Genomic DNA, 23,400 nt, shown 5'->3' on the forward strand with positions numbered 1-23,400 from the left:
CCAATGGGAGGGCTTTAATTCCATTCATAAAGACATATATTTCTTTTCTTTCAAAGTCCAACTAACTCATAACATTAAGAACACTGAAAATTTTCTCATAGTCATGAAACAGACAGAAATGCCCACGGGCGTTCGGGCACACAACCCTTGGCTGGGCTGCTTTCCCCTCCCACTACCACTGGTTTTGTGCTGGTGGTGATGGACACTGGCTACACAAAACCATATTTTGTCCCTTTCTCTTCTGTTACCAAAATTAAGACTCCACTATGGCAACTACTGCTATAGTCAGGTAGCCAAGAGATACACACATTAGATTGAGGACAAATAAGTCACATTTGGTGTGTAGCTCTCTGTGGGCTTGATGTGAAAGGACCATCCCAGTGGCTGTGATCCATAGTTAAAATGCATGGCCTGGGCTTTGGTCAGCGCATTTGCACTGAAAGTCAGGGAGGGAGAGAAGCTGCTACACTGTGGGAAAGGACAAGAGCCACTACCAAAGAAACTGCCTTGTATTTTTTAATTCTTGGGTATTTCTATTTATTCTTTGCTTTCCTCTTTACTGATACGTAGAGCCTAGGTACTTCCAAGAACTGGATCTAGGCCACCTCTGCCCTCTCCTCCCTCCAAGCTGCCAGCAGACTGCTTCTACAAATCAGTCTGCATTTCAAACATCCCCACTGACTTTTGCTGTGGGTTTATTCCAGTCAGAGGGCCTGTAGCAGGAGGAGGTGGGTGCTGGAGCCTGTGAGGCTGCTCTGTGGTTAGACGTGTGCCTGAAGGGCTGATCTGCAGACCAATAACCAGCAGAGAGGTGGAAAGATTCCAAAGAGCTGAATTTGGCAGCTGTGGTGCTCTACTTTGCCTAGACACAAACCCACCTGACACTGTTCCTGAACACAAAACACAGTGCACTACAAGAACTTCACACTGAGCACGGGACAAGGAGAGGAAGAGAAGGCAGCAAGGAAGGAGCAAAACAAAGTGCCTCCTCTGTACTTGGGCTAACAGGGATCCACATGCTCTTCAGTATTCCTGAAACGTGGTTCCAGGACTATGGTTCTGGCATGTGTAGAACTTTCCAAAAGTTAACATCCAGCTACAGGCACCAATACCTTATTTCCCTTCACAGACTCAAGACAGTTCCTAACAAAGCAATCGAATCACAGAAACACTGAATGATTTAAGTTTAGGTGTTCATTTTTGCTCATAAACAAAAACAGAGACAAAATCCTGCAACTTTTTTTTTACTGGTTTCAAAACGTGAAATCCATGGGGCCCCTCTGAAGTGAGAAACACCTTTTTCTCCGTTATTTTTGCCTGTTTGCTAATGAGGCTCTCCCAAGTAACAGTGGCAGGAAAATTCCCCATAAGGAATTGCAATTTTCCAGTGATTTCAGTGTATCCTAGTTGGCATTTCTAGGCCTCTCCCCTTGGAGCACAGGAATCAATCCTCTTGGTTGCATTTTTCAAATGCATCTCACGGTTGACATCTAAAGTCCTAGGGATAAACACACCAGCATGTTCCAGCTCTCCCATGGCAGCCAACATCCTTCACCAAAAGCTGGGAGATTTTTTGATGGATTGGGCTTTTCCCAGCTCCCCAGACTCGTCCAGCAGCTCAGCGCCGCAGCCTGAGGAAGAAGGCGTGCTTGCACTCCTTGCTGTCCAAGGGGTAATACTTGTCATAAAAATCCAAAATGTACTCCTCGGTCTTAAATCCAAACTTCTGGTAGAGCAGCATAGCAGGGTTGCTTGCAGAGACGTGAAGGGTGACGTCCTTGCCCATGCAGGTCTGCCAAGGGAGGGGGAGAGGGGAAAAAAAGGAGGTATCACTGGAAGAGAATGAGACAGCCTCTGGGGGAAGGCGGAGGTGAGGAGATTCATCAGCTCAGAGATCCAAGGTACTGAGGAAATGTGAGAAAAGTCACAGGCCCCAGCACAGGAGTTACCACACATAGCAACAGCAAAGGAAGCACTGCTGCTGCTCCTCCAAGCCTTTGTTTCTGGGAAACGTGGATTCTCTGACAATGAAAGCAGGTTTGGGATTATAATTTGCCATCTTTCCATTGTCAATTGCTAAAGTAATTGTTAATTAAAAATAATCTTGGTGTACAGCCCTGATCTCAAATACAATGGCCTGAAGAAAAGACAAAACACGCCAGAGGATCAGGCTCTGCACTCCTCCCTGTCAGCAAACAGAGCTGAGCTCTCTGGGACTGCCTGAGCACCTCTGTCCTGTCATGCTGGAATTCCTGCCTATCCCACCCATCTCCTCTCCCATCCTTCAGGGCACAGCACTCACCTCCTGAGAAGGCAGGAAATTCAGTTCAGACAGCAAATAGCATGGCTGAAGTTACCTTGAAGATCTTAAATTATTCTAACCAGCAACACTCTGATGAAGATGCTGAAATAATTTATTTTCTGCTATCATCAAGTGTTTTAATAGCATTCCATGTATATTGAGTGTATTGTAACTCTTAAGTGGGAACAGTAATACCCTCTAGGAAATCTCCAGGACAGAACATTCAGGGGAAAAACTCCCAGGAATTTAAGGAGGGAAGGGAAAAAAAATAATTGGCAACTGTTCTGGGGAGAAGAAAATTTGAATGAGATCGTTAAGAAAATGCAGTTTAGTCCTCTGCAAAAGATGCATGAGAGGATAAATTTTGACAGCAAAACCAGCCACCACCATTTGCATCAAAACATTTTCCTGTTAAGTTATGCTGTTCCCAAGAATTCAGCCCCAAACTCAGCAACCTACTCTTAATCCAAACAGAGAATCCAAGTGATTCAAGCGATAGAGAGGAGACCCCAAGCCCAAGCAGGCTGCAAAGCAGTACCTATAACCTGGAAACTGAGGAACAGAAGGTCACAACCACCGTTTATTCTACAGGACTAAACCTCTTCAACCACTGTCAAAGTCAGCCACAGCAAAATAAAACTAATGTGAGCCAAACATACAGTGCTGATCTCTCATTGCTAGTGTGCTTAATTCATACTCAAATCTCTCAAATCTGCTTAGCTTTCCTCAACATGGAATTTCATGCAAGCAGGATTAGGTTAATTGATGTGATACACTCCAGTCAAAAGGTGTGAGGATTTTCTGTGGCTGACTTGCCAACTCCAGCATCCCATCTCTGCTGGAGAGAGGTCTCTGAGAGTCCACCTGCTGGATCCCTGCAGACCTTGGCACCTGTTCCAACTGAGTGCTGACATCTCACATCATCAGGCTGAGCTGAGGAAAATTTCCTTCAACACTTCACTTGCCTGGGAAATGCAAGGGGTGAGTTTAAGAAATATTGATTAGAGGCCTGTGCCAGCACTGCAGAGAGCTGTGAAGGTAACAGAGCTACCCTCAGGCAGCCCAGGAGTGGTAAGTGCTTTTTCAAAGCACAAATCACTTTTCCCAAGGCTCTGCCAGCACTCCCTACCTTGCTTCAGCCAAATAAGAAAGAGGATAAAACAGTTTCAATAGTGAATTTGTTAGTGCAGCTCATCTTGACTACAACAAGTTATGAAATGTTTCCCATCAGCAGCTCTGCCAAGAGAGTTCAGGGAGTGGTAAAACTGTGGAGTTGGGTTTTGTCAAGGACATATACCTGCATCCTTACAATTAAGCTGCCTCTCCTGCAATTTAATTCAAGAAAGTCAGTGGAATTAAGGCCACTTGAATAACAGTATTTATTCTGAGATTTAATGAAGTTTAACTCTTTAATACCACCTGTTTAGTTAGCAGAGATTAATTTTTCCAAATATTCCTGCGGAACAAGGCCCAGTACAAGCCAGTTTAAACAAACAATGAGGCCGGAAACACTTTAACTCAGCTGTATTTGAACCAGAATATAAAAGTGAAAGTGAGTGATTGAGATCAGTAAGTGATTTAATGCATGAAATAAATCTCCAGGTGTAGTCAAGAAAGCTGCAATAATTCTAACTGACCCTGCCCACTCTTAGCTCATCTTCTCCTTTAAATCCTATATTTACAATATCCCTTTTACACAAACTACTCACTGCTGAAGAACACAGAGTTAATCCCAAGACAGTTGAAGTGTGAAGCATCCCTCTAATTCTGAGGACGTGACCAGGATGGTTGTTTTCCTGAACACATTTTAACTTCCAAAGCAGGAGCTACTTCCTCCCATAAACATTGACAAAAAGGGTTCTTACTCTCTAATATCTGCACATGTGCACAAGGAAGGAGGAGGCAGAGCTGGTTCTTGGGCAGATTCATGGGATGGTTCATTTCATTACCTGGATAAGATGGTAAATCATGAAGGTTGCAATCCCAGCTCTTCTCCACTCAGGGTGCACCAATAGAAAAGAGATGTAAGCTTCGTTGTACTTCACATCTGGCACCATAAAGCCAAAGGCAATGATAACTTTCTTGTAAAGGACAACAACACTGAAGTCTGGATACTGCAGGCACTCTGACAAATCGATTCCTAGGGAGAAAGAGAGAAACAGCAGTTGGCAGCATTGCAAAGCAAAAGAAAAATGGCTTTGAAATCCAGGGGTTTAAGGCTTTTTAGAAACACTCAATCCCTTCTTCCTTCTTTTTACCTTTATTTCAGATTTGTGATAGCAAGAGATCACAGCACTATAAGAATAGTCCAAGGCCCCAGCTAGAGGAGGCCTCTGTTACTACAAATTATGCAGTCAAATTTCCTGCATTTTGGGAAATCCCAGGGGTCAGGACACCCAGAGTGCAGAGGATGAACCCTGCCTTGGGAAAACCAGCTGCCTGATCTTGGTGTCTCTCCTGCCAGGTAAGTATGAAAGGGAAAAGATGATACAGCAAAACAGACAAAACAAGATCTGCTTAGCAGAGAAGCTTGCGTGGAGAAACAAAGCTGATTTCCTTTCAAATGACTCAAGGATGAAACGCTCTTCAGACGCAGCACACATAAAACTGGGCTTCAGCTTTGGTGGCATTGCCTGCTATGGTTCCTGTCTTTTTCCTCCACCTTGGCTGGAGCTCTTACTGCTGTCTGTTGTGCATACTCAGCTGGTTCTGGAGCTGCACTGTAGTCCTGACCACAGCTTCCAACACTATCAAAACACTTGTTTTTAGCATGCAAATTCTCTGATCTGCGGGATAAAGTAGCCCCTCAGGCAGTGGTGCTTCTGTGAGTCAGAGGCTGGTCAGAGAAAGAGGCTGGGAGTTTGTTACCTTGCCTAACCACCCTGCTCCTGCAGTCCTAGAGCATCTACACAGTCTGTCAGCACCAAGCAGTGCAGCTCGAGGCACTGAAGACTGACTGCTTAGTAATTTGTGTGGACAGACCCTAAATGAAATGCACGACACAGAGGAGATATGCCAGAAGTTTGCTTCAGCCTCAAGCTGGCAATTGCAATGCATTTGGAACATGGAGTAACAAAATATCACAGTATGTTTTCCCATAATCACTCTTGATGAGATGCAACACTTCTTAAGGCATCGTGCACGAACAAGTGGGTGAGTTATTTTCTTGCTGGAGAGTAAGCTGGGTGGAGCAAGACGTGGGAGGGATCAATTGGCAATAGGGAGCTGAGTTAATTAAGCCAAGGCTGCCTGTGGAGTGCCTTGCAGCATGTCTGGACAGGAACACGCACTGCCTCGGGCGCTGGCACCTCTGCAATGGTGCAGTTTTTCCTGTAGGAAGATGCTTTTTTAGCTCAGGATGGTTCACCCCTGGAGACACTCCCTGCTAGGGAGAGGTTTCCCATTAGGGCACCGAGGCAATGTGAGAAATAACACTGGGAAATCTCTCTTCCACCAGCTCATTTGCAGTCACTACATGGAAGTAGTTCTGCCTTGGGAAAGACAAGAACAGCACTGAAAGGAAGGCTTTGGAGCGATAGAAGAACTAAGTGCTGGTTTAATGATGCTCACTCAGTTGCATATCCCTGCCTCCTACCCAGAAGCTGTACCAGCTAAACCCCTCACATCCAGGTTTTACCTCCCAAGCATCACTTCCTCACTTCCCTCTCCTGCTAAAACAGAACCAAGGTGCAACCATCATATCCCAGCCCCCTCCTCCCATCCCAGGAGAGTGATGGGAGTGTCAGCTTTTCGATTTAATGATGAACAGTTCACAGCTGGGTGGAACACACCCATGCTCCTTAGGTTAAATAAAACAGGGTGAGTCCTGAAGGACTTAATGAAGCTGCAAACCAACTTGGCCAGAATTTGAAATGCATTTTCAGGAGAGGAGAGCCTATTGTTATAAATGTTTATAAAGTTAGACCTTTTTAGCTATAAGGGTATAGATATGCATCTTATAAGTTTGGTTCCCATTGTAACTTTATGCGGATTTGTCACAAATGTTTATGTATCTTGTGTTGTGAGTTTCATTTCCATTTGTAACTTTGTAGGGGTTGTTATTGCAAGTTTTGTATAGTTGTGATTGCTAGTTTTTACAATTGCCACCACAAGTTCTGAATACTCACACGTGTAAGAAGTTACAGTTGAAAGGTTGCTAGAATATTTACAATGTTGATACATTGTAAATAGGGGGAGAGCGGAAGAGAGTCAGAACATCACTCCGGGCGATGACTGGTGGACACAACTGACCAATCATTCAAAGGTGGGAAAGAATGATCGGTCCAGAGGAGCTCCTGCTAAGGACCAATAGAACTCTGGAGAACGAGCCTATCCCATCCAGGATCCTGAATCCACCAATGGAAGAAAGAAGGACATGAAAGAGACTGGCCACCAGAAAGAGTGCCTCTCTCCCGAGGGATACCGGTTCCTGAAGAGGGAAGAGCCTGTATAGTACTATACATATTTTGTTACTCTGGCTTCTTGTAAAGGGTTTGGGACTAGTCAAACCATTTTGCTGTTCCAGTAGTCATTTGTTACAATAAACGGCTGGCCATTTTTTTTAACTAACACCGGATCTACGGCCTCATTTATAACACTATGATAAAGCAGCTCAGCCTCTGCTGGGATTATGTCTCACAAGCTCTGAAACAGCTTGTGAAAGGAAAGATGTGCCAGGTCATTTCCCCCCCCACTGTAAAATTTGTATGTAATGAGTAGCAAAAAGAGCTCCCATCCTGACTGCAGCACACGGGTACTGCTGAACTACAAACCTGCTGAATCACTATCTGCAAATCAAAACACAAAGCAAAGCATTACCTGGAATAAAGGTGTGTACTGTTTGTACTGGGCTTTTCTAAATTAGTCTGCTGCATTGTTTGCTGATCAGAAGCTGAGGCATGCAGCAGATGAACATCTCTATTATTATTTCAAAAGAACTGAAGACTGCAGCCTAGTACCACCCCCAGAAAGGGCAGCCATTGTCCCCAAAGAACCTGCAGTTCCAGAAATTACACAGAAAAATACGAACGTAATCTTTCCCATACCTTGTATTTACTGAGGCTTGAAGAAATAAAGGCCACAGTGGAGCTGACAGTGGTAAAAAACAATTCAGTGAAGCACAGAATAAGCTGAGCTGGAAGGGACCCTCAATGATCATTGAGTCCTACTCCTGGCCTTGCACAGGACAACCACAAGAATCACACCATGTGCCTGCAAGCATTGTCCAAACTCCTCTTGGGCAGGCTTGGTGCTGTGACACTGCCCTAGGGAGCCTGTTCCAGTGGCCAACCACCCTCTGGGTGAAAATGATTTCTTATACCCAACCTAAACCTCTCCTGACACAGCTTCAGAGCCATTCTATTGGGTCCTGTTATCACAGAGAAGAGATGGGTGCCTGCCTCTCTGCTTCCTCTCCTGAGGAAGCTGCAGATCATGGTGAGGTCTCCCCTCAGTCTCCCCTCCAGGCTGAACAGACCAAGCAACTTCAGCCACTCCTCATATGACTTCCCGACTTTCACTCTGACATAGCCAGCTTATGGCTACTAGGAAGAAACCTTCTCACAAAGGTAATGAACAGTAATCTCTGGTATAAAACTGTTTATTTCAACCCCTGATGCTGCAAAACATTTCACTAGATACTTAAAGTTTAGTTAACTACTACCCTACTGGCACCTATTTTTGTAAGTGCTCTGCTAATTAGGGCCTAATTGCCAGTTCTACAGATCTCAAGAGACAAAGACACCAAACCCACTTCTCTACCTCAAATGCATTCCTGTGACATCAGATAATGAGTTTCTAAGAATCAGCCAGACTGAACCAACTGAAGAGAAATTTAGCCCAAGAACATTTTTTTCTGAACAATACCACTTCTTTCTTGGAAACACAAGTACTGGAGGAATCTTACCAGGCCAGAAGAACTCGTGGCACATGGAGTTTATAGTGGGGATGTGATTAGGGCGAACGTAGCAGTAATCAATGGGTGCTTCTGGCTCAGCCTTCCAGTTGAGATCATTCCTGTGTGGATTCGCCCGGATTTCTGCCAGCAGCCTGAGTTTTGGGGGCTTTGTCTCATAATCACGTCTGCCAGGAACATGGAAAAAAAGCAAGTGAGCAACAAGAACTCCCACTGCGGCTAAATGGGTACTGCCCATGAAATATCTTCTGACATGCTCAACTTTAGATAAAAAAAACAGTCCTCCATTCACACGGGGAAACAGCCCCTAGCTCAGCAAAAACACCCTTGTGCCAGAGGCCAGGACACTTTCCAGACCCACAGCATGTCCAGACAGTCTTTCCTTACAGTATGAGCAAGGAAATCATGGTTCTGACCCAAGAGCAGGTGCAACTTGCATGGAATGGCTACAACAACGCCCTCTCTGCCCTTGCCCCCTCTTGGAGATTCCCCTTCCCAATGCAATCCCTTTCACTACTCAGCTAAATCAAACACTTCAGGGTTACCATGGTGCACTGGGTTGTACTTTGAGGAGGAGTGAGGAGCACTGCCCAAGAAAGGTGTCCTCTCCGTGGGCTGGCGGTGCACAAGCCAAGAGCAAGCTCAGACCCTCTGTACCTGATGTAAGGTTTAAGGACACGGGAGGTGTAAGGGCTGACAATACTGTGGTCTGTCAGCAGGTCTTCTGAGCCTACCAGGCGGTACAGAAACTTGGTTGTCTGCTGGCGATATCCTTTTGTGGTGGGTAGCATTGTCTGGATGCACAAAAAAATGCACAACAATTGCAGGAAGGTCAGTCAGTGATTTAACTGATCATAACGGGATAACATGGAGTGAGAGTAAGGGTCTTTCAGTGTGACAGGGTGGACTGGACCAAAGTGCTCCCACCTCTGGAGTCTGCGGGGCAATCCCAAATTTGGTGCCCAAACCTAAAAGTGCTGCAAGTCATCTCCCTCCTACACATACGAAAGAGCACCCTCCTGTTTGGGTACCTCCAGGCCTCCACCAGCAGCATCTGGACAGGGCTGGAGTACAAATAAATCGGCATTTGTGGTGCTGACACTGACAGACAGAAGTGCTGAACCAGCATGTCCCAAAAAGAAAGGGACTTAGGAGAGCATTGCTGGGGACACAGCCCCAAGCCAAGATAAGTCGTGTTCACATAATCCTTTTCACTTCATGATTCAGATAACCTCAATGTAACACTGCTGGCTGCAGCAAAAGCTTTAAAATAACCATTGCCAAAATCTAACTTAAATTTGGGAACACCCACCTGGTATCTGTCCAAGATCCTGAAGTCCTGGCTAGTAGTTCTGTACGTTGCTTGCCCTACTGGGGACCTAGAGACACTACCTTCTTTGGCTCCATAAATCCCATCAACCAGGAGCAGTGCAGCATTCACAACCTGGTCCAAGTCAAAGAGTGGGAGTCCTCTTTCCCTCTTGGCCTGCCTGACCAGCAGCTTGCGCCTCAGCCTCCGGGCCTCCGGGGTCATGCTCAAAGCATTGTGACAGGCTTCCAGTCTCTTCAGCAGCAGCTTTTCCTCATAGATGCTAACTGAGGTATGCTTGGGAACTCTGGGTTTAGCATCCTTCTCCAGCTGTGACTTCCCCTTGTCTCGTCCTCTCACCTGCAAGGGTGTGTTTGACTCTTCAGGATCTTCACTGTCACCTTCCACCCGTTCTGTTTTTTCTTCTTCACTCTCCACCTCTTGTTTGATCTGCTCAGCTGTCTTCACTTTTTTTCTGCTTGCCATCATGGTGCCAGCACCAGCTGTCCCATTGGGAGGGGGAACATACTCTATTCCTGGGTCTATGACTCCATCTCCTTCCATCTCCTCATCATCTGTGGATTATGAAAATAACCCAGGGGGAAAGAGAAAATAATTTAAATATCAAAGTCCCATTTCAAAATTGCTTGTCACAGCATTTTTCTGCTAAGGAACAATAATATGGGTTTACCCAATCCATTTCATTTTCTATGTACTCCCAGATCTCCTAATTTTGGATGGGAGATGCTGAAAATAATCCAATTTCAGGACATGGAATCAATCCTGCTCTTAAAGTGTCCTGTAGTTTGGCATCTGGAAACTGTGCCCCTCCTGAGCTGCAAGCACATGTTCTTTTAGGAACATTAGGCTGCTGAAAATTCCCAAAGACTGGACTGGGATCAAAAAGTCAAGCTGGTGAGCTGTATCTTCAGCTAGCATACCCTGGAGAAGTTCTGTCCTCTATAGAACCTCACTATTCTTCCCGTCACCCAGAAGAATGGCTCCTTAAGGAACTAAGAGAATTCAGTCTGCATCACTGCTTTGCAATCTCACTGACTGAAATTTAGCATTCCTTAATCAGCACAATCAAACTTAAATACTGCGGCAGTACCATGGGAATAAAATTTCTCTCATGAAAAACATTTGAGACAAAACTAGACTTGCAACGTAGCAGTGTAATCTGTGTTGCAGTGAAATGCTTATGCTGAGTGGTCCAGCAGTTGCTGTGTGAAGTCTACTCACTGTTTATTCAGGATCTCTCAGAAAACAATAATGGGGGTTTCTTCTGGCCTTAGAAGCTGGTGATAAAACTATGGAAAATCACTCAATTCTCAAACTCAGCTAAAACAACGAAATATTGCCAGTTACTTTCCATCTTATTCTGAAAGGATCCTGCAGCTCATTGGGAGCTTCTTTTTTAAAAATATTCCTAGAAAACTGTACACGGTTCATCATTAAACAAAACCCATGGTGGCTCTTACCATGGAACAGCGCCTGTGGTGGCATGACATCCGGGATGAGATCTGCTTCCGAGAGCAGGCTGGGAGTGGCTGAGTGTGAGGCGGGAGTGCCAGGAGCAGAGAAGTCCAGGGACGGGGACGGAGAGGGGCTGGTCAGAGGCGTACGGTCAGAGGAGCTCAGGGAGGAGAAGTCGATGACCTCTCCTTTTTCCAGGACAATGTCGGGCCGGCGGCAGCGGCTGCTGAACTTCACGGGAGTGGAGGAAGTGCTGCGGTCCAGGAACCCAGCTGCCTCCTTCTGGGCTCTCCGAATGTCCTTGGCTTCCTGAGTGCGGGACCTCTTCTCCTTCAGCTCCATGGCTGACTCAACTGGATTGCGGCTCACCCGCTTCCGAAGGCCTTCCACAGTAATGATGGGATCCAGTGGGGGCTTGGAAGCTGCTGAAGAAGTAGTTTGCTTATTCTGAGCTCCTGCATTCACACTACGCAGTCAAAACCACACTCGCTACAAAGCTTAAAAGATGGGGTTTTCAATGTATACAGGAAATTCACTCTGGGACATGTAGCATTAAGCCAGAGTATGACTAAAGCCTCATTAAGGCCCAAATTTTGTTCTTCCACACAGAGGAGAATTTGCATCTAGTGACAAAAGATAAAAGACATTCCCCAGGGTAAAGAAAAATGGGGAAATCATGGATTTCAGCTAAAAAAAACCCAACCAAAACCACTCTGCACGAGCCTCAAAACCCTATAAATCAGCACAATGAAAAAAGGCAATAAAATATTACAGGCTTCTCACACTACAGTATATACACCATAGGTCTCTTCAGTCAAACATTACAGCAGAACAAAATTAAAGACCTGTCCATGCACATGAACCGGTTTTAAGTCAGCTTTTCTCACATCTTCCAGCTCTGTTCCAGTGAGGAATCTACATGCTTCTGGGGACAGAGTTACCTTTTGCCTTCAGAGCAGATGTTGACAGCTTCTCTCCTTCAGGTTTCAGTGTTGGGGGTTTGTTATGAACCAGCTTCCACCATCCTGGTTCTCCAAACTCCTGTGCCCCCGAGCGGAAAAACAAGGGGCTCCCCACAGAGAGACAGCCAGCAACTGTGCTCCACCATGTTGAGGTCTTTTTCCTGTGGTGGGAGACAGAAAAACAAGGGTTCCCATTCACCAGCTGTGCTTTCATCCTGGACAGTGTTTCTGCCAGTGTCACTGATACACATCCACTGAACTACTCCTGAAGCACTTTTTTGGCCCCTTGGAGGCAGGGAGATGCATTTAAACCTTTCCTTCTGCTGGGTAGTGCACTCTTACTGGGGATCTGAGCATTTTTTGTTCCTTTAGGAATTGGTCACAGGGCTAACTAAGATGTCAGTTAGGGAAGAGGTGAGAAGAAATACTGAAGAATTGCCCTGACTCTGGCAATTCAGGTTCATGGTGAAGAGTCTAACTTCAGTTGCCCAGAATCTCAGGATTTCTCCTTGCCTTTGCACGCCCCCACATGCAGAAACTTCTGTACTTGCCAGGGCTTGGCTGAGTTGATGTTCACTGCTCCCCAAATGCTGCCCTTACACACCTTGGGGTACTGAACCTCGAAGGTGGGAGATCTAATCCAGCTGCCACTGCTCAAAGTCTGGAGTGTTACAATAAATCTGGATAAGCTGTGCTTCAATATGCCAAGGAAGAAGACCATTGCATGGCTTGCACTGCTACACACACAGTTCAGCTATCTCTGTTTCATCAGTGGCTTGTCCAGGCAAGTGGGAATGCTGTGTCTGAGGCCAGGAATCACTCTCTGAGTTTTAATCAGAGCAAGGAGTGCCCAGTTCCCAAGGGAAGTCTCATAAGGCAGCAGCAAATCCTGGGAGGCATAGACTCCCTGATTGAGGGACAATGGGCCACCAGCTGCCCTCCTGTCAAGGTCCCTGTGGCTTCCAGAGAGGACAAATGCTAACATTTCTGAGCAAGCAGGCAAAGACAAGCACTGAAAGCAAAGCCAAAGACCAAATCTGGTTAGGAAGAAAGGCCAGATCTTACAACAGAGAAATCCCTGGGGAAGAAAAGAAGCTGTGACGTCAATCAAATCTGCAACTTCCAAGGATTACTCACTTCCTTTCCTGCCTCCAAAGCACATGCATTAACAGTGAGGCTTGGGTTTGACAACTTCAGCACACTCAGAAAAAATGTGCTGTTCACCTGGAAAATGAAGGCTGCCCTCTCTGTTTCTCCAAAACAATCTAAAAGATGAGAATCAGTTCTTCTTGAAGAACTTGGCCCTTGCAAGCTTTATAGCCAAGGAATGTAGCACTTTGCTGGACCACATTTTTGTCCTAAAGTTTGGCAATACCAGGATCAGCTCATCCATTGTGACTGTTTAGAAAAACCCAATTCTTTGCAGGTTCATATGCTGCCTAAAGGAAAATAAAAAATAATCAAAAATACATGCATTTCTACTGCTTTTGTGTGACTTTCCTGGGGTTGTTTTCCCCCAGTAAGAAATGCTGATTTTTTCTCAAATGTACCCCTCATGCCTGCATACAGATTCTCAATATTAAATCCTCTCTTTTTATCATTTGTAAGCCCCAACAGAGATGTCACCAAATTAACCAGGATTCTTACACAGTCCATCTGCGTAACAGGTTTTAATTCCTTTGGCTCACCAACCAGACCCTCAGGGAAATATCATGTCTTTACCTGTTCCCTAATAAGAAAGTCCAGTGTTTCTCAATAAAAGCACAAATGTCTTCTTTCCATCTGAAGTACCCCTGACGGCCCGTTCCTTCCAGAGACAAGTTGTACATTGCTAACATGACAACCTGGAACAGAAAGTGTTGGACACAAGTGAATCCCTTCTGCTTTTTCTGCTGAACAGACCACCACAGTTGCCACACACACAAATCTTTGCTCCCTCATAAATAGCTTATTTTTGCAACATCTCACAGGCAATTTCTGCAATCCATCTTCTTCCTGGTATCATGCTGCCCATTCTTGTCTTTCTATTGTTAGATGCACATTCTTCCAGAGATTTCTCCATCCCAGGGGAATAACAAGCTGCCTAGTTATGGAGGTTTGTGCTGAGACACAAGAATTGACCAGCTGTTGTATAAATTAATAACAGTACAGCTGGGGTCTGAATGTAATATAGAGGTAAAGAAATAGTCTTTCAAATAAAAAAAGGTCACAAGTAACCCCGCTAGCCAATACATCAGAAACATTGTGACAATGGTCTTTCACACACACTTCAGAACCAAATTCACTCTGACCTGTTACATACCCAAACTAAAGGGCAGGTTTGAAAAATATCTCACCTCCTTCAAGTAAATTCTAGCTGACCAATTGTTAATTACATTTACTTAATTAATTTTAATTAATTCATTAGAACAAAACTAAAGTTAGCTAGGCTGAGATCACCTTTTAACAATCACACAGCCTTAGTTTGGCACTACTTCCAATAACAACTTGCATTTCACCCTCAAAGAAGTCTGAAATCTGGTTTTCTTAGGGAGATGGGTCTCCTCACAGTGGACCTAGGCTTTCTGGGAAGCATTGTCAAAGATGTCAAAAAGATGAAATATGGACAGCTTTAATGTCCCTTTCACCCTATTTCTACCTCACAATCCCTCTCAGTTTGATAACTAGGACTTTGTGGGTTTTAAAGTCATGTGAGACAGTGTCTCACGATGTCAAAAATAATTCTCTTTTCAACTGGCTAGAGATACAGATCTGTTGAGGCCACATACTCTGAAAAATATAGAAATCACTGTCCCTGTTCTTCTTGCTTCAAGTAAGTTAGTTTGACCACTTCTCTCAATTCCACTTACCCAGAAGCAGCAGCAGATCTGGCTGCTGGAAGCCCAGGGAGGTGGTCACAGCTTTCTTCCTCACCCATTTCCCTTCTGTCTGCCCCTTCCCCATGGCATTCTGAAGAGATCTGGGCAATGCCTGCAGCCTTTGCTTTCCCAGTGTGGAACCTGGTGAAACTCTGCCAGTCTGCCAGCACAGACCCCTACCTACACCAACCTTTTTCCCTGCACTGGCCACCATGAGAAGCAGTGCAGGAGTTACAATTGGTGTTTCAAATTATCTTACATGATGTTAAGGCTGAGTGCCTGTGGGTAAAAATCAAGGAAAAGCCAACAAGGCTGATTTGATTTTTTTCAACAAGGTTGATATAATTTTCAACAATTTGACAGCTTCAGCCTCAGGACAAGTGGCTTCCTGAGCTGGTAAATGGGCACAGGGAGCAGAATAGCCCTCCTGTTATTTGGGAAGAAGCAGCTGATGACTGGCTGAGCCTCTTAGATGCTCACAAGTCTATGGGACCAGATGAGATCCACCCTAGAGTACAGAGGGAGCTGGTGGATGAGCTCACCAAGCTGCTCTCCATCATTTACCATCAGTCCTGGCTCACCAGGAGGTACCTGATGGCTGAAGGTTGGCCAGTGTGACACCCATCCATAAGAAGGGCTGCAAGAAGGATCCAGAGAGCTCCAGGCCTCTCAGCCTGACCTTTGTGCCTGGCAAGGTTATGGAACAGATCATCTTGAGTGCCATCAGTTGGCACCTACAGCATGGGTTTAGGAAGAGCAGGTCCTGCCTGACCAATCTGATCTCCTTTTATGACCAGGTGACCTGCCTCGTGGATCCAGGGAAGGCTGTGGATTTTGTCTACCTGGACTTCAGTAAAGCCTTTGACACCACCTAGAAGGACCTGGACAGGCTGAATCCATGGGCTAAATCCAACAATAGGAGTTTTAACAAGACCAGGTGCTGAGTCCTGCACTTTGGCCACAAAACCCCCTGCAGCACTACAGGCTGGGGACAGAGCAGCTGGAGAGAGGCCAGGCAGAAAGAGACCTGGGGCACTGACTGAGGGCAGACTGAACACAAGCCAGCAGTGTGCCCAGGTGGCCAAGAACGCTGATGGCATCCTGGCTTGGATCAGGAATAGTGGCCAGCAGGACCAGGGCAGTGATTCTTCTCCTGTACTTGGCACTGGTGAGGCCACACCTCAAGCCTTGTGTCCAGTTCCCAGGCCCTTCAATTTAGGAAACATGCTGAGGTACTAGGGCACATCCAGAGAAGGGCAACAAGGCTGGTGAAGGGTCTGGAGTGCAGATCCTACGAGGAACAGCTGAGGGAGCTGGGGATGTTCAGGTTGGAGAGGAGGAGGCTCAGAGGAGACCTTATCACTCTCTACAATTCCCTGACAGGAGGGTGCAGCCAGGTGGGGGTTCAGCCTCTTCCTCCTGGCAAGTGATAGAAGAGGACACATCTTATGCTGCACCAGAGTAGGTCTAGGCTGGACATTAGGAAAAATTTCTTCACAGAAAGAGTGACTGGGTATTGAAATGGGCTGCCCAAGAAGACGATGGAGTCATCATCTCTGAAGGCGTTTAAGGAAAGTCTGGATGGGGCACTCAGCACCATGGTCTGGTTGGCCATGTGGTGTTAGGTCATGGATTGGACTTGATGATCTCAAAGGTCTTTTCCATCTTTGCTGATTCTGTGCTATTCTATGAGACAACACAGCATTAGAGGCCCACAGGATGTTATTTTGATTGCTCAGGTATGCAAATCATTGAAAAAACAGTGAATTCCAGCAAGGACTGATGCCAGTGCATAACCAACCAGGTTGGAGCTTTGTACCCAGGGAGCTGGCAAGCTTTTTGTTTCTGTGTTGCCATCTCACCAGTTTTACATTTTAAGATACAAAAAACCTGTTCATGCCTAGAAGCCAAATTGCATTTATTTTGCTTCTCCAAATCTGCTTGAAGCCATGCATTCATGAGCAACATAAGAGGAAGGAGGAAAAAAAAACCCAAACCAACCAAAACAAAAAACCAAAATAACAACAAACATGACAAAAAACTCACCAAAACCAAAAGAAACCCCAACCAAACCAAAAAAAGTGGTTTGTATGATTATCTTTCAATTTCCCTGCCAAATGCCGAAGTTCTCATGTGCAAGCAATCCTCAGCTAATTAATTCCTGAAGTTCATGCAAATGTTCTTTTGTTACCAATACCTGATCCTCCTTTTCCAGGTAGCATATACACAATAAGCAACAATTTCAAAAAGTCCCATGGTTGTTCTGCTGGCACAAACATTTCACTTACTTGTTGCCATGTTAACCTCAGACGTTCAAATTGCTCCTTCCCATCTTCTGAGCAATCAGAGCAAGTAAATCTGAAAAAGTTATCTCCTTTGAGGTAGCTGAGCTGTTCTCTCAGTTGACCTAAAATGAAAAGGTAGAAATCAATCTTTTTGTCCTTTTATAGGCAAAAGTGCTGTAAAGGAAATTTGCATTTCTTCCAAGATCAGGTTTGTCTGAACAAAAATGACAGAACCACCTGTAAATCCCCATGCACCCAAAGTAACAGGCTCTAATTCCATGTTTCTACAGCAGAGGAAAAAAAGATCATATGAATCAGGGCTTCTAAACTCACCAGGATTTAATTTACAAAAACATGAACAATTGAAAAATGACATCGGAGAACAGAGAAACTTAAGACTAGAGTGTCTCTGGAAAGTCACACTCAAAAGATATTTCTCTACAAGAATGTAATCTCTTTCATTGTATCACAACACCAGATCAAGCCTTTTTAATATATGGATACCCTGCTTCCATACTGAATTGCAGAATTCAAGTTCCAACTGTGTCTCATGGGGGGGAAAACTCCCCCACACTTGGTAGATTAAGAGAATTTCTAAATGGCAATTCAATGTAAAAAGGTGATTATTTGCCTGAGCACTTTGCCATTTTCACAAGTGACAACTGAACTCCCTAGAACTGAATGATTAGGAAAAAGCACAGTATCTCCCTTCAACAGCTCGTTTACTCTGCACATTTGTATGTGGCTACTGTTGCCTTGCAACTGGCCTTTTCTGCTCCTTGGATTTGTTCCACAGCAACTGCAGAAATGAACAGATTTGTAAAATAAAACAAGTTGAGTGTTAAATCAAGAGTGTTAAATCATGCTCCAGCATGAGATAGCTCATGCTACCTTTAACTCTGCTTAATGTTTTTTAATTACTATATTTCAAGTTACATTTCCCTTTACTGCATAGTAATTTAATAGCCTGGTGCTGGTTTCATTACATTAACACCTAAACATCCACTAACACCTCGAGAGGAGATTTTTACACTATAAATTTTAGCAAATTCTAAGAAGGCAAAAAGGGCAGCTCTGACATATCTGCAAGGCAGGTGCCACCTAGAGTGTTCATTATTTCTAACCACAAACAAACAAACCCCCCCAATCAAACCAAACAAAAATCCCCTCACCAAAACCACAGCCAACCAGTGCTTAGCAATATCTGGCTTTTGGACGTAATAACAGATCAGATAATCCAGAATTTAGAAAGTAAAGTTGTCTATTACACTGCTAACAGCATGTATCTTATGTCGAGTGCCAGCATATATCTTATGTCTGCCAAATTCTGCAGATTATGCCTAACACCTCCCACAGCTGGCTGCTGAAGGCTGGGCATGTTTCTAAGCCAACTTAAATTCACATTATTGGGAAAATATTAAGGCTGAGATTTAGCCATATGCTCCACAGATGTGACAAACCAACAGGGAGGGCAAAAAAAGTAACACACAAAGTCCTTTTCCTCCCCAGAGCTTTACAGCAAGGGTCATTATCTGAGTGAGCAGAGAGGTCAGGTCACTTGGCCCAAGCCCCTAAACAGCTGCAAGTATTGTGAGGGTGAGCACGGTTCTGAACTTTGGCATTCTCTACATTCAAGAAGACAGTTTGACTTCCTTAGAGAGAGCACCAGCTCTGGATACACACAGCTCCTGGACTGAAGTGTCTAACACAGCCCCTGCCAGCTGGCATCACCTACATCACCACAGGACGGGATACAGCCAAACTGTGAAACAGGGATGCACAAACGCCTCACAAACACCCACTATGGCCAGGCACAACACAATAGGCAGCCTTACTTGCTGGGATCCACTTCTGGCACTTCTCACAGTAATAGGACATCTCCTCCATCCAGGACACTTCACCCTCGTCGCTGTTCAAGGAGTCTCCACTCTGGTCATGTGATAAATCCACAGAAGCCTGGTCCTCAGACTCCACGATGAGGAGAGTCTCCCCTTCCACCTCACCCTCCTCCAGGCCCTCAGAGGTGGAGGTCCTGGTGGCCTCATCATCGTGGCGGCTGAGCAGCCCACTCAGGTGAATGTTGTTTGCCATCCTAGAGGGAGCCTGCACAACAAGGAGCTGCTCCACTCCCACCTTCAGTCCATCCACACGGGATGTGCCACAGCCAAGTCTCCAGAGTCCAAGTACCAATCACAGACAAAATGGGGTTTTGTCTGCCCTAAAGCTTTAGAGGCTAGATTATAACTTATACAAAATAACCAGTCTTTCACAGATTACCTCTGTTTGTTAAAACACCTGCAAGAAGTGAGATGCAAATGACCTTCAAACGTCTTTAATCAAACCCATAAGGAGCCAGGCCCAGTGCCTAGGACTGCTGGGAACGTTTTTCCATTAGTGCCTTGTCTCTCTCTTCCATGAGCTGCTTTGTCAGAGCAATCTGCTCTTCTAACAGGCGAACGTTCTCCTTTTTCTGATTCTGACGCTCAAGATCTCTGATGACGCCACTTCGCAGCCTCTGAAAACACAAGGGACAGGGTTTATCACAGCCCGGGGGGACACTGGTCGGGACCAACCCCACCCAGGCTCCACCTCTCCTGCAAAGCTTTTACCTCTGCTGCCTTTACAGGGTGTTTGCCACAGCAACTTAACGTAGCTGGAATTTTCAGGAGCCAATATCCAGTATCACTACACCAAAAAGTGCTTTTTTTGCACTCACTTCAGATGGTTGAGTTTACTAAGAGACAAAGCTATTGAGCAGATAAATGCTAGGAGCCTGCAATTCCCATGCCATGCAGGATGGATGTGCACTAAAAAATCCTGTTATCTCTGACCTAAATCTATACCAAATCAGAATAAGCTCCTCAAAACTCCTCTGCTTGGAGACATTGGAAACTGTTTTAAGAAAAAAAGGCATGTGTCTTCATTTGCTGTCTTAATCTTAAAAAAATACCCACAGCCTCCTATGCCAAACTCTTGAAAAAGTAAGGCACTTGCTTCAAAAATATCCCCTTTAACCTAAAATGTTCGTTATAAATCATGTACATACATAACATATATATAAATAAATACATAATGTGCAACATAACACCTGCAGCTTTTAACCTGGGGTGCAACCCCTCAATGGGTGTCAAAGAAAATCCCAGCTGCTCTTTGCTTCCTCCATAAGCTTCTGTCTCTCTTACCTCAACATTTTTATTTACATTGATACTTTGATAATTAGGTGAAAGATCAATAATTGGTGACCCATTTGAATGATGCCAAAATGCACCTGCAAATTTATTTGAAAGCTGATGCTCAAGTGACTTGAGAGGATGTTTGTGACTATTATTTGACAGTTATCACTGGGTTTTACTCCTCACCTAGCATGCTAATGACTGCACACTTCAAATGCAATCATTTCTCCTGTCAAGATCAAAACAGAAAGGTTTTGTTTAAGAAATAATTTTATCTTGCACCTGTGTCAGCCAAAAATTAAAACTCTCTCCAGAAATTAATCTAATAAAACTAGTTCCTTCCTACCAGCTTCCATCAACTGAACTCAGGCTACAAGTCAGAAATTTGAAACGGACCATAAAGTTCATAAACTTATTATTACATTACTATTAGTTAATAACAATAAAAATTTGGGGACATACAAGGTAACTGATCAATTGCACCAAGAATGTAATCCTTTTTCCTTCACAAAACACTGCAATCTTCCAGATGGTGAATGTACTTACTTTGAAAATGCAGACTTTGCAAAAGACACCTTTATAATCTGAGTGTCCCAAGTGACAGAGATCTATGACAAAGTTAATCTCATCTTCTTCTATTCTTAGAAGTTAGCTCTGCTTGTCTTTTGCAGGCATGAAAAGCATGTGCAAACTCAAATCACTCTGGGCTTGGCACATCAATTTATAAAAGTCAGAAGTTTATTATTCTGCACAAAGATAAACCTGAAATAATCTCTATGCCAGGACTGTAAAATACCCACATTATTTACTTCCATTATGTTATCTAAATAACTGGATCTGTTGAACATCAAGCCACTACTGCTTGACTTGGCCATGAAGAATTATAAAAAGAAAACCTCACATTTAATTTATTGAACATAAGCTTTGAGCCTTGGCTCTTTTGAACAGGTATTAGCCAAGGATTTCGGTCAAAAAGATCCATGAAGTTTAGGTGTCCCATGGAAACACCCAAGGGTGATGTTTATTCTGCAGCACATGTTCAAAGTACAACTGCCATTAATTGCAGCTGCAGCTTAGTTCAGGAGCATTTAGCAGATATTCTTGCCAGATCCTCACTGGCTCAAGGCAGGCACCCTGAATTAGAGAGCAGCCAGCTATAAATATGTGATGTGATCTACCTAAAACATGCTAGGTGATACACCCAGCACATCCATCAGCTCTGGCAAGTGTAAAGCCACTGCTGGTTGCCACTTCAGGATCCAAACTTTCCTCTTCTTGCCTGCACCACTCAGAGTGTTCTCCAACTCCTGCTCACACAAACCTGCCTCTTTCCTTACCCAGACCAGTCTCATCCTCCAAATTCCATCCCTCTCAAGCACTGACAGAGACAATCTCTTGCGGGGGAGAAAATATAATCCTCTAATTAGAGATTACAGAATGTATAATAAAGCCCAAGCAACAGCCAGCTGAGCTAAGCTATGGATTGGGAATTTGAACTCTTGTGTTCTGTAACTTCTGATTGCTTCAGTGTCATTTAATACAGGCTTTTTCTCTGTGCATTTTCTAGATTTTTTCGTGTGTTAGTGGAGAAGGATCAGATGTGTGCCCTCATATAAACTTTGGCTCATCAGCAGGGTGCAAACCAGCACACTCACTGCCCACAAAGCACACCTTTACACAACCACACAGCTTTTAGTCCCAAGCAGGACTGCTCTGTGCTAGGACTCACCATGGTCAAACCTGATACCTTTTGGCTGTGGACACTCTGGCACACAGGCCGCCTGCCAGGAATTCCCTTATTTTTGTAAGTGTAGCAGAGAGAACCGCCCTGTTCAACTTGTTACACTGTACTTGCTCTGGCAGAACAAGAAGGGAGCAGTGACATGGCACAGCACAGCGCTGTCTGTCCTTCAGCAAGGTGCATTTGTGGAGCTGAGGAAAAACAGGGCACACCAGTGGGGCAGCACAGCCAGACAGGGAGAACCCTGGGAACACTGCCAGTGGGCTGGCCTTGGCCTAGAGGCTGCGTGATCACATCCTCCCTGCATGCTGGCTGCTGGGGAGGGAGAGAAGCATCTCCATCGGGCCTCACCTGGAGCTCCTCGCTGCTATTTGCCCCGAAGGGAAACACACAGGACAGAATTAGGGAGCTGGTGCAGCTAAAAGAGCATGGAAAGCACAGGCGCCAAGGCAGGAAAATGTGGGGAAGGGATTGCTTGTGTAGAGAGCACCATCAGGGGCAGTACAGGCAAGACAGCGCCAGTGGGGCAGCGCTGGGCAGGGGCAGCTCTGGCCTCTGGGAGCCAGGCTGGGCACACGCAGCACCCACAGCCCCCAGCGCTGGGGGGATGGATGGATGGATGGATGGATGGATGGATGGATGGATGGATGGATGGATGGATGGATGGATGGATGGATGGATGGATGGATGGATGGATGGATGGATGGATGGATGGATGGATGGATGGATGGATGGATGGATGGATGGAGCAGCGATGCGTGGGCTCAGATGCGGGTCCACAGAGAGCACGGGGCGGGGCTTTAGCGGTGGGCGTGGCTTAGATATGGGCGGGGCTCCGCGCTGAGCCCACAGGCGGGGCAGGGCAGGGCGCCAAGTGAAGGGCGCGGCCTGTCCGGCCGGTGGGCGGGCCCGCAGTGAGGGCAGGGCCCCGCTCGCCGCCTCCCCCCCCGCGGCCCGCGGCGCGTACTCACCTCCAGCTCCCGGCGCTGCTGGACGTGCACGGCTGCCACGATGGCGGCGGAAAGCAGCGCGGAGACGGCCAGCGCCAGGCGGGAACGCCGCGACATGGCCGGCAGGGCCGCGGCGGGGGAAGCGCCGGGCGGGCGGGGGCACGGGACAGCGTGAGGCGGCGCGCCACGCCCCCGGCCGAGCGCCGAGCGCAGCGAGCCAGGCCCGAGCAGCCGAGCGCCGAGCGCAGCGAGCCAGGCCCGAGCAGCCGAGCGCCGATGCGGGGCGGGGCAGCGCCGGAGGGCGGGAGCGGGACGCGGCGCCGTGGAGCCCTTCCGGGGCCGGGCACTCGGAGCCTCCCGGGCAGAAACTGTGACATGGGGTGCTAAAAACGGGCCTTTGTTCCATCAGCGCCACTGGGGATTGGGCCCC

The 23,400-nt window shown here is 45.9% G+C and overlaps 2 protein-coding genes and 1 non-coding gene across 5 annotated transcripts; all 3 read right to left on the bottom strand.

Moving 5' to 3' along the window:
* Positions 1-1,179: 1,179 nt before the first annotated feature.
* On the bottom strand, positions 1,180-19,445 carry KAT14 (lysine acetyltransferase 14). 3 transcript variants are annotated; one of them, XM_066316381.1, is made up of 10 exons: positions 18,942-19,439; positions 17,110-17,228; positions 13,686-13,807; positions 11,943-12,124; positions 11,007-11,423; positions 9,529-10,100; positions 8,874-9,010; positions 8,208-8,383; positions 4,252-4,442; positions 1,180-1,792 (listed from the first exon to the last, which is right to left on the bottom strand). In XM_066316381.1, exons 1-10 carry the CDS (start codon positions 19,195-19,197, stop codon positions 1,619-1,621), a joined length of 2,346 nt encoding a protein of 781 aa, XP_066172478.1. In that variant the 5' UTR covers positions 19,198-19,439; the 3' UTR covers positions 1,180-1,618. The 3 variants fall into 3 exon arrangements, with proteins under 3 accessions (XP_066172478.1, XP_066172477.1, XP_066172479.1); XM_066316380.1 differs by having other exon boundaries at positions 11,007-11,426; XM_066316382.1 differs by lacking the exons at positions 1,180-1,792; positions 4,252-4,442 and having other exon boundaries at positions 8,246-8,383; positions 8,762-9,010; positions 11,007-11,426; positions 18,942-19,445.
* On the bottom strand, positions 4,611-4,774 carry LOC136359832 (U1 spliceosomal RNA). The gene has a single exon (XR_010743341.1). It is a non-coding gene; the product is annotated as a U1 spliceosomal RNA (small nuclear RNA).
* PET117 (PET117 cytochrome c oxidase chaperone) lies at positions 19,425-23,206 on the bottom strand. The gene is made up of 2 exons (XM_066316383.1): positions 22,992-23,206; positions 19,425-19,621 (listed from the first exon to the last, which is right to left on the bottom strand). The coding sequence occupies exons 1-2, from the start codon at positions 23,085-23,087 to the stop codon at positions 19,472-19,474; spliced, it is 246 nt and encodes an 81-aa protein (XP_066172480.1). The 5' UTR covers positions 23,088-23,206; the 3' UTR covers positions 19,425-19,471.
* Positions 23,207-23,400: the final 194 nt, after the last annotated feature.

The sequence above is a fragment of the Sylvia atricapilla genome, chromosome 3 (genome assembly GCF_009819655.1).
Source record: "Sylvia atricapilla isolate bSylAtr1 chromosome 3, bSylAtr1.pri, whole genome shotgun sequence".
Taxonomy (NCBI): domain Eukaryota; kingdom Metazoa; phylum Chordata; class Aves; order Passeriformes; family Sylviidae; genus Sylvia; species Sylvia atricapilla.

What these genes read in the sequence shown, in the direction of transcription:
- KAT14 (XM_066316380.1), bottom strand. Translation starts at nt 19,197, where the DNA reads ATGGCAAACAACATTCACCTGAGTGGGCTGCTCAGCCGCCACGATGAT. An exon ending in CCAGAAGTGGATCCCAGCAA is followed by an intron (nt 17,229 to 18,941) that starts GTAAGGCTGCCT and finishes TTTTCATTTTAG; the next exon opens with GTCAACTGAGAGAACAGCTC. An exon ending in TGATTTACCATCTTATCCAG is followed by an intron (nt 1,793 to 4,251) that starts GTAATGAAATGA and finishes CTCCCTTGGCAG; the next exon opens with ACCTGCATGGGCAAGGACGT.
- PET117 (XM_066316383.1), bottom strand. Translation starts at nt 23,087, where the DNA reads ATGTCGCGGCGTTCCCGCCTGGCGCTGGCCGTCTCCGCGCTGCTTTCC. An exon ending in AGCAGCGCCGGGAGCTGGAG is followed by an intron (nt 19,622 to 22,991) that starts GTGAGTACGCGC and finishes TTGTGTTTTCAG; the next exon opens with AGGCTGCGAAGTGGCGTCAT.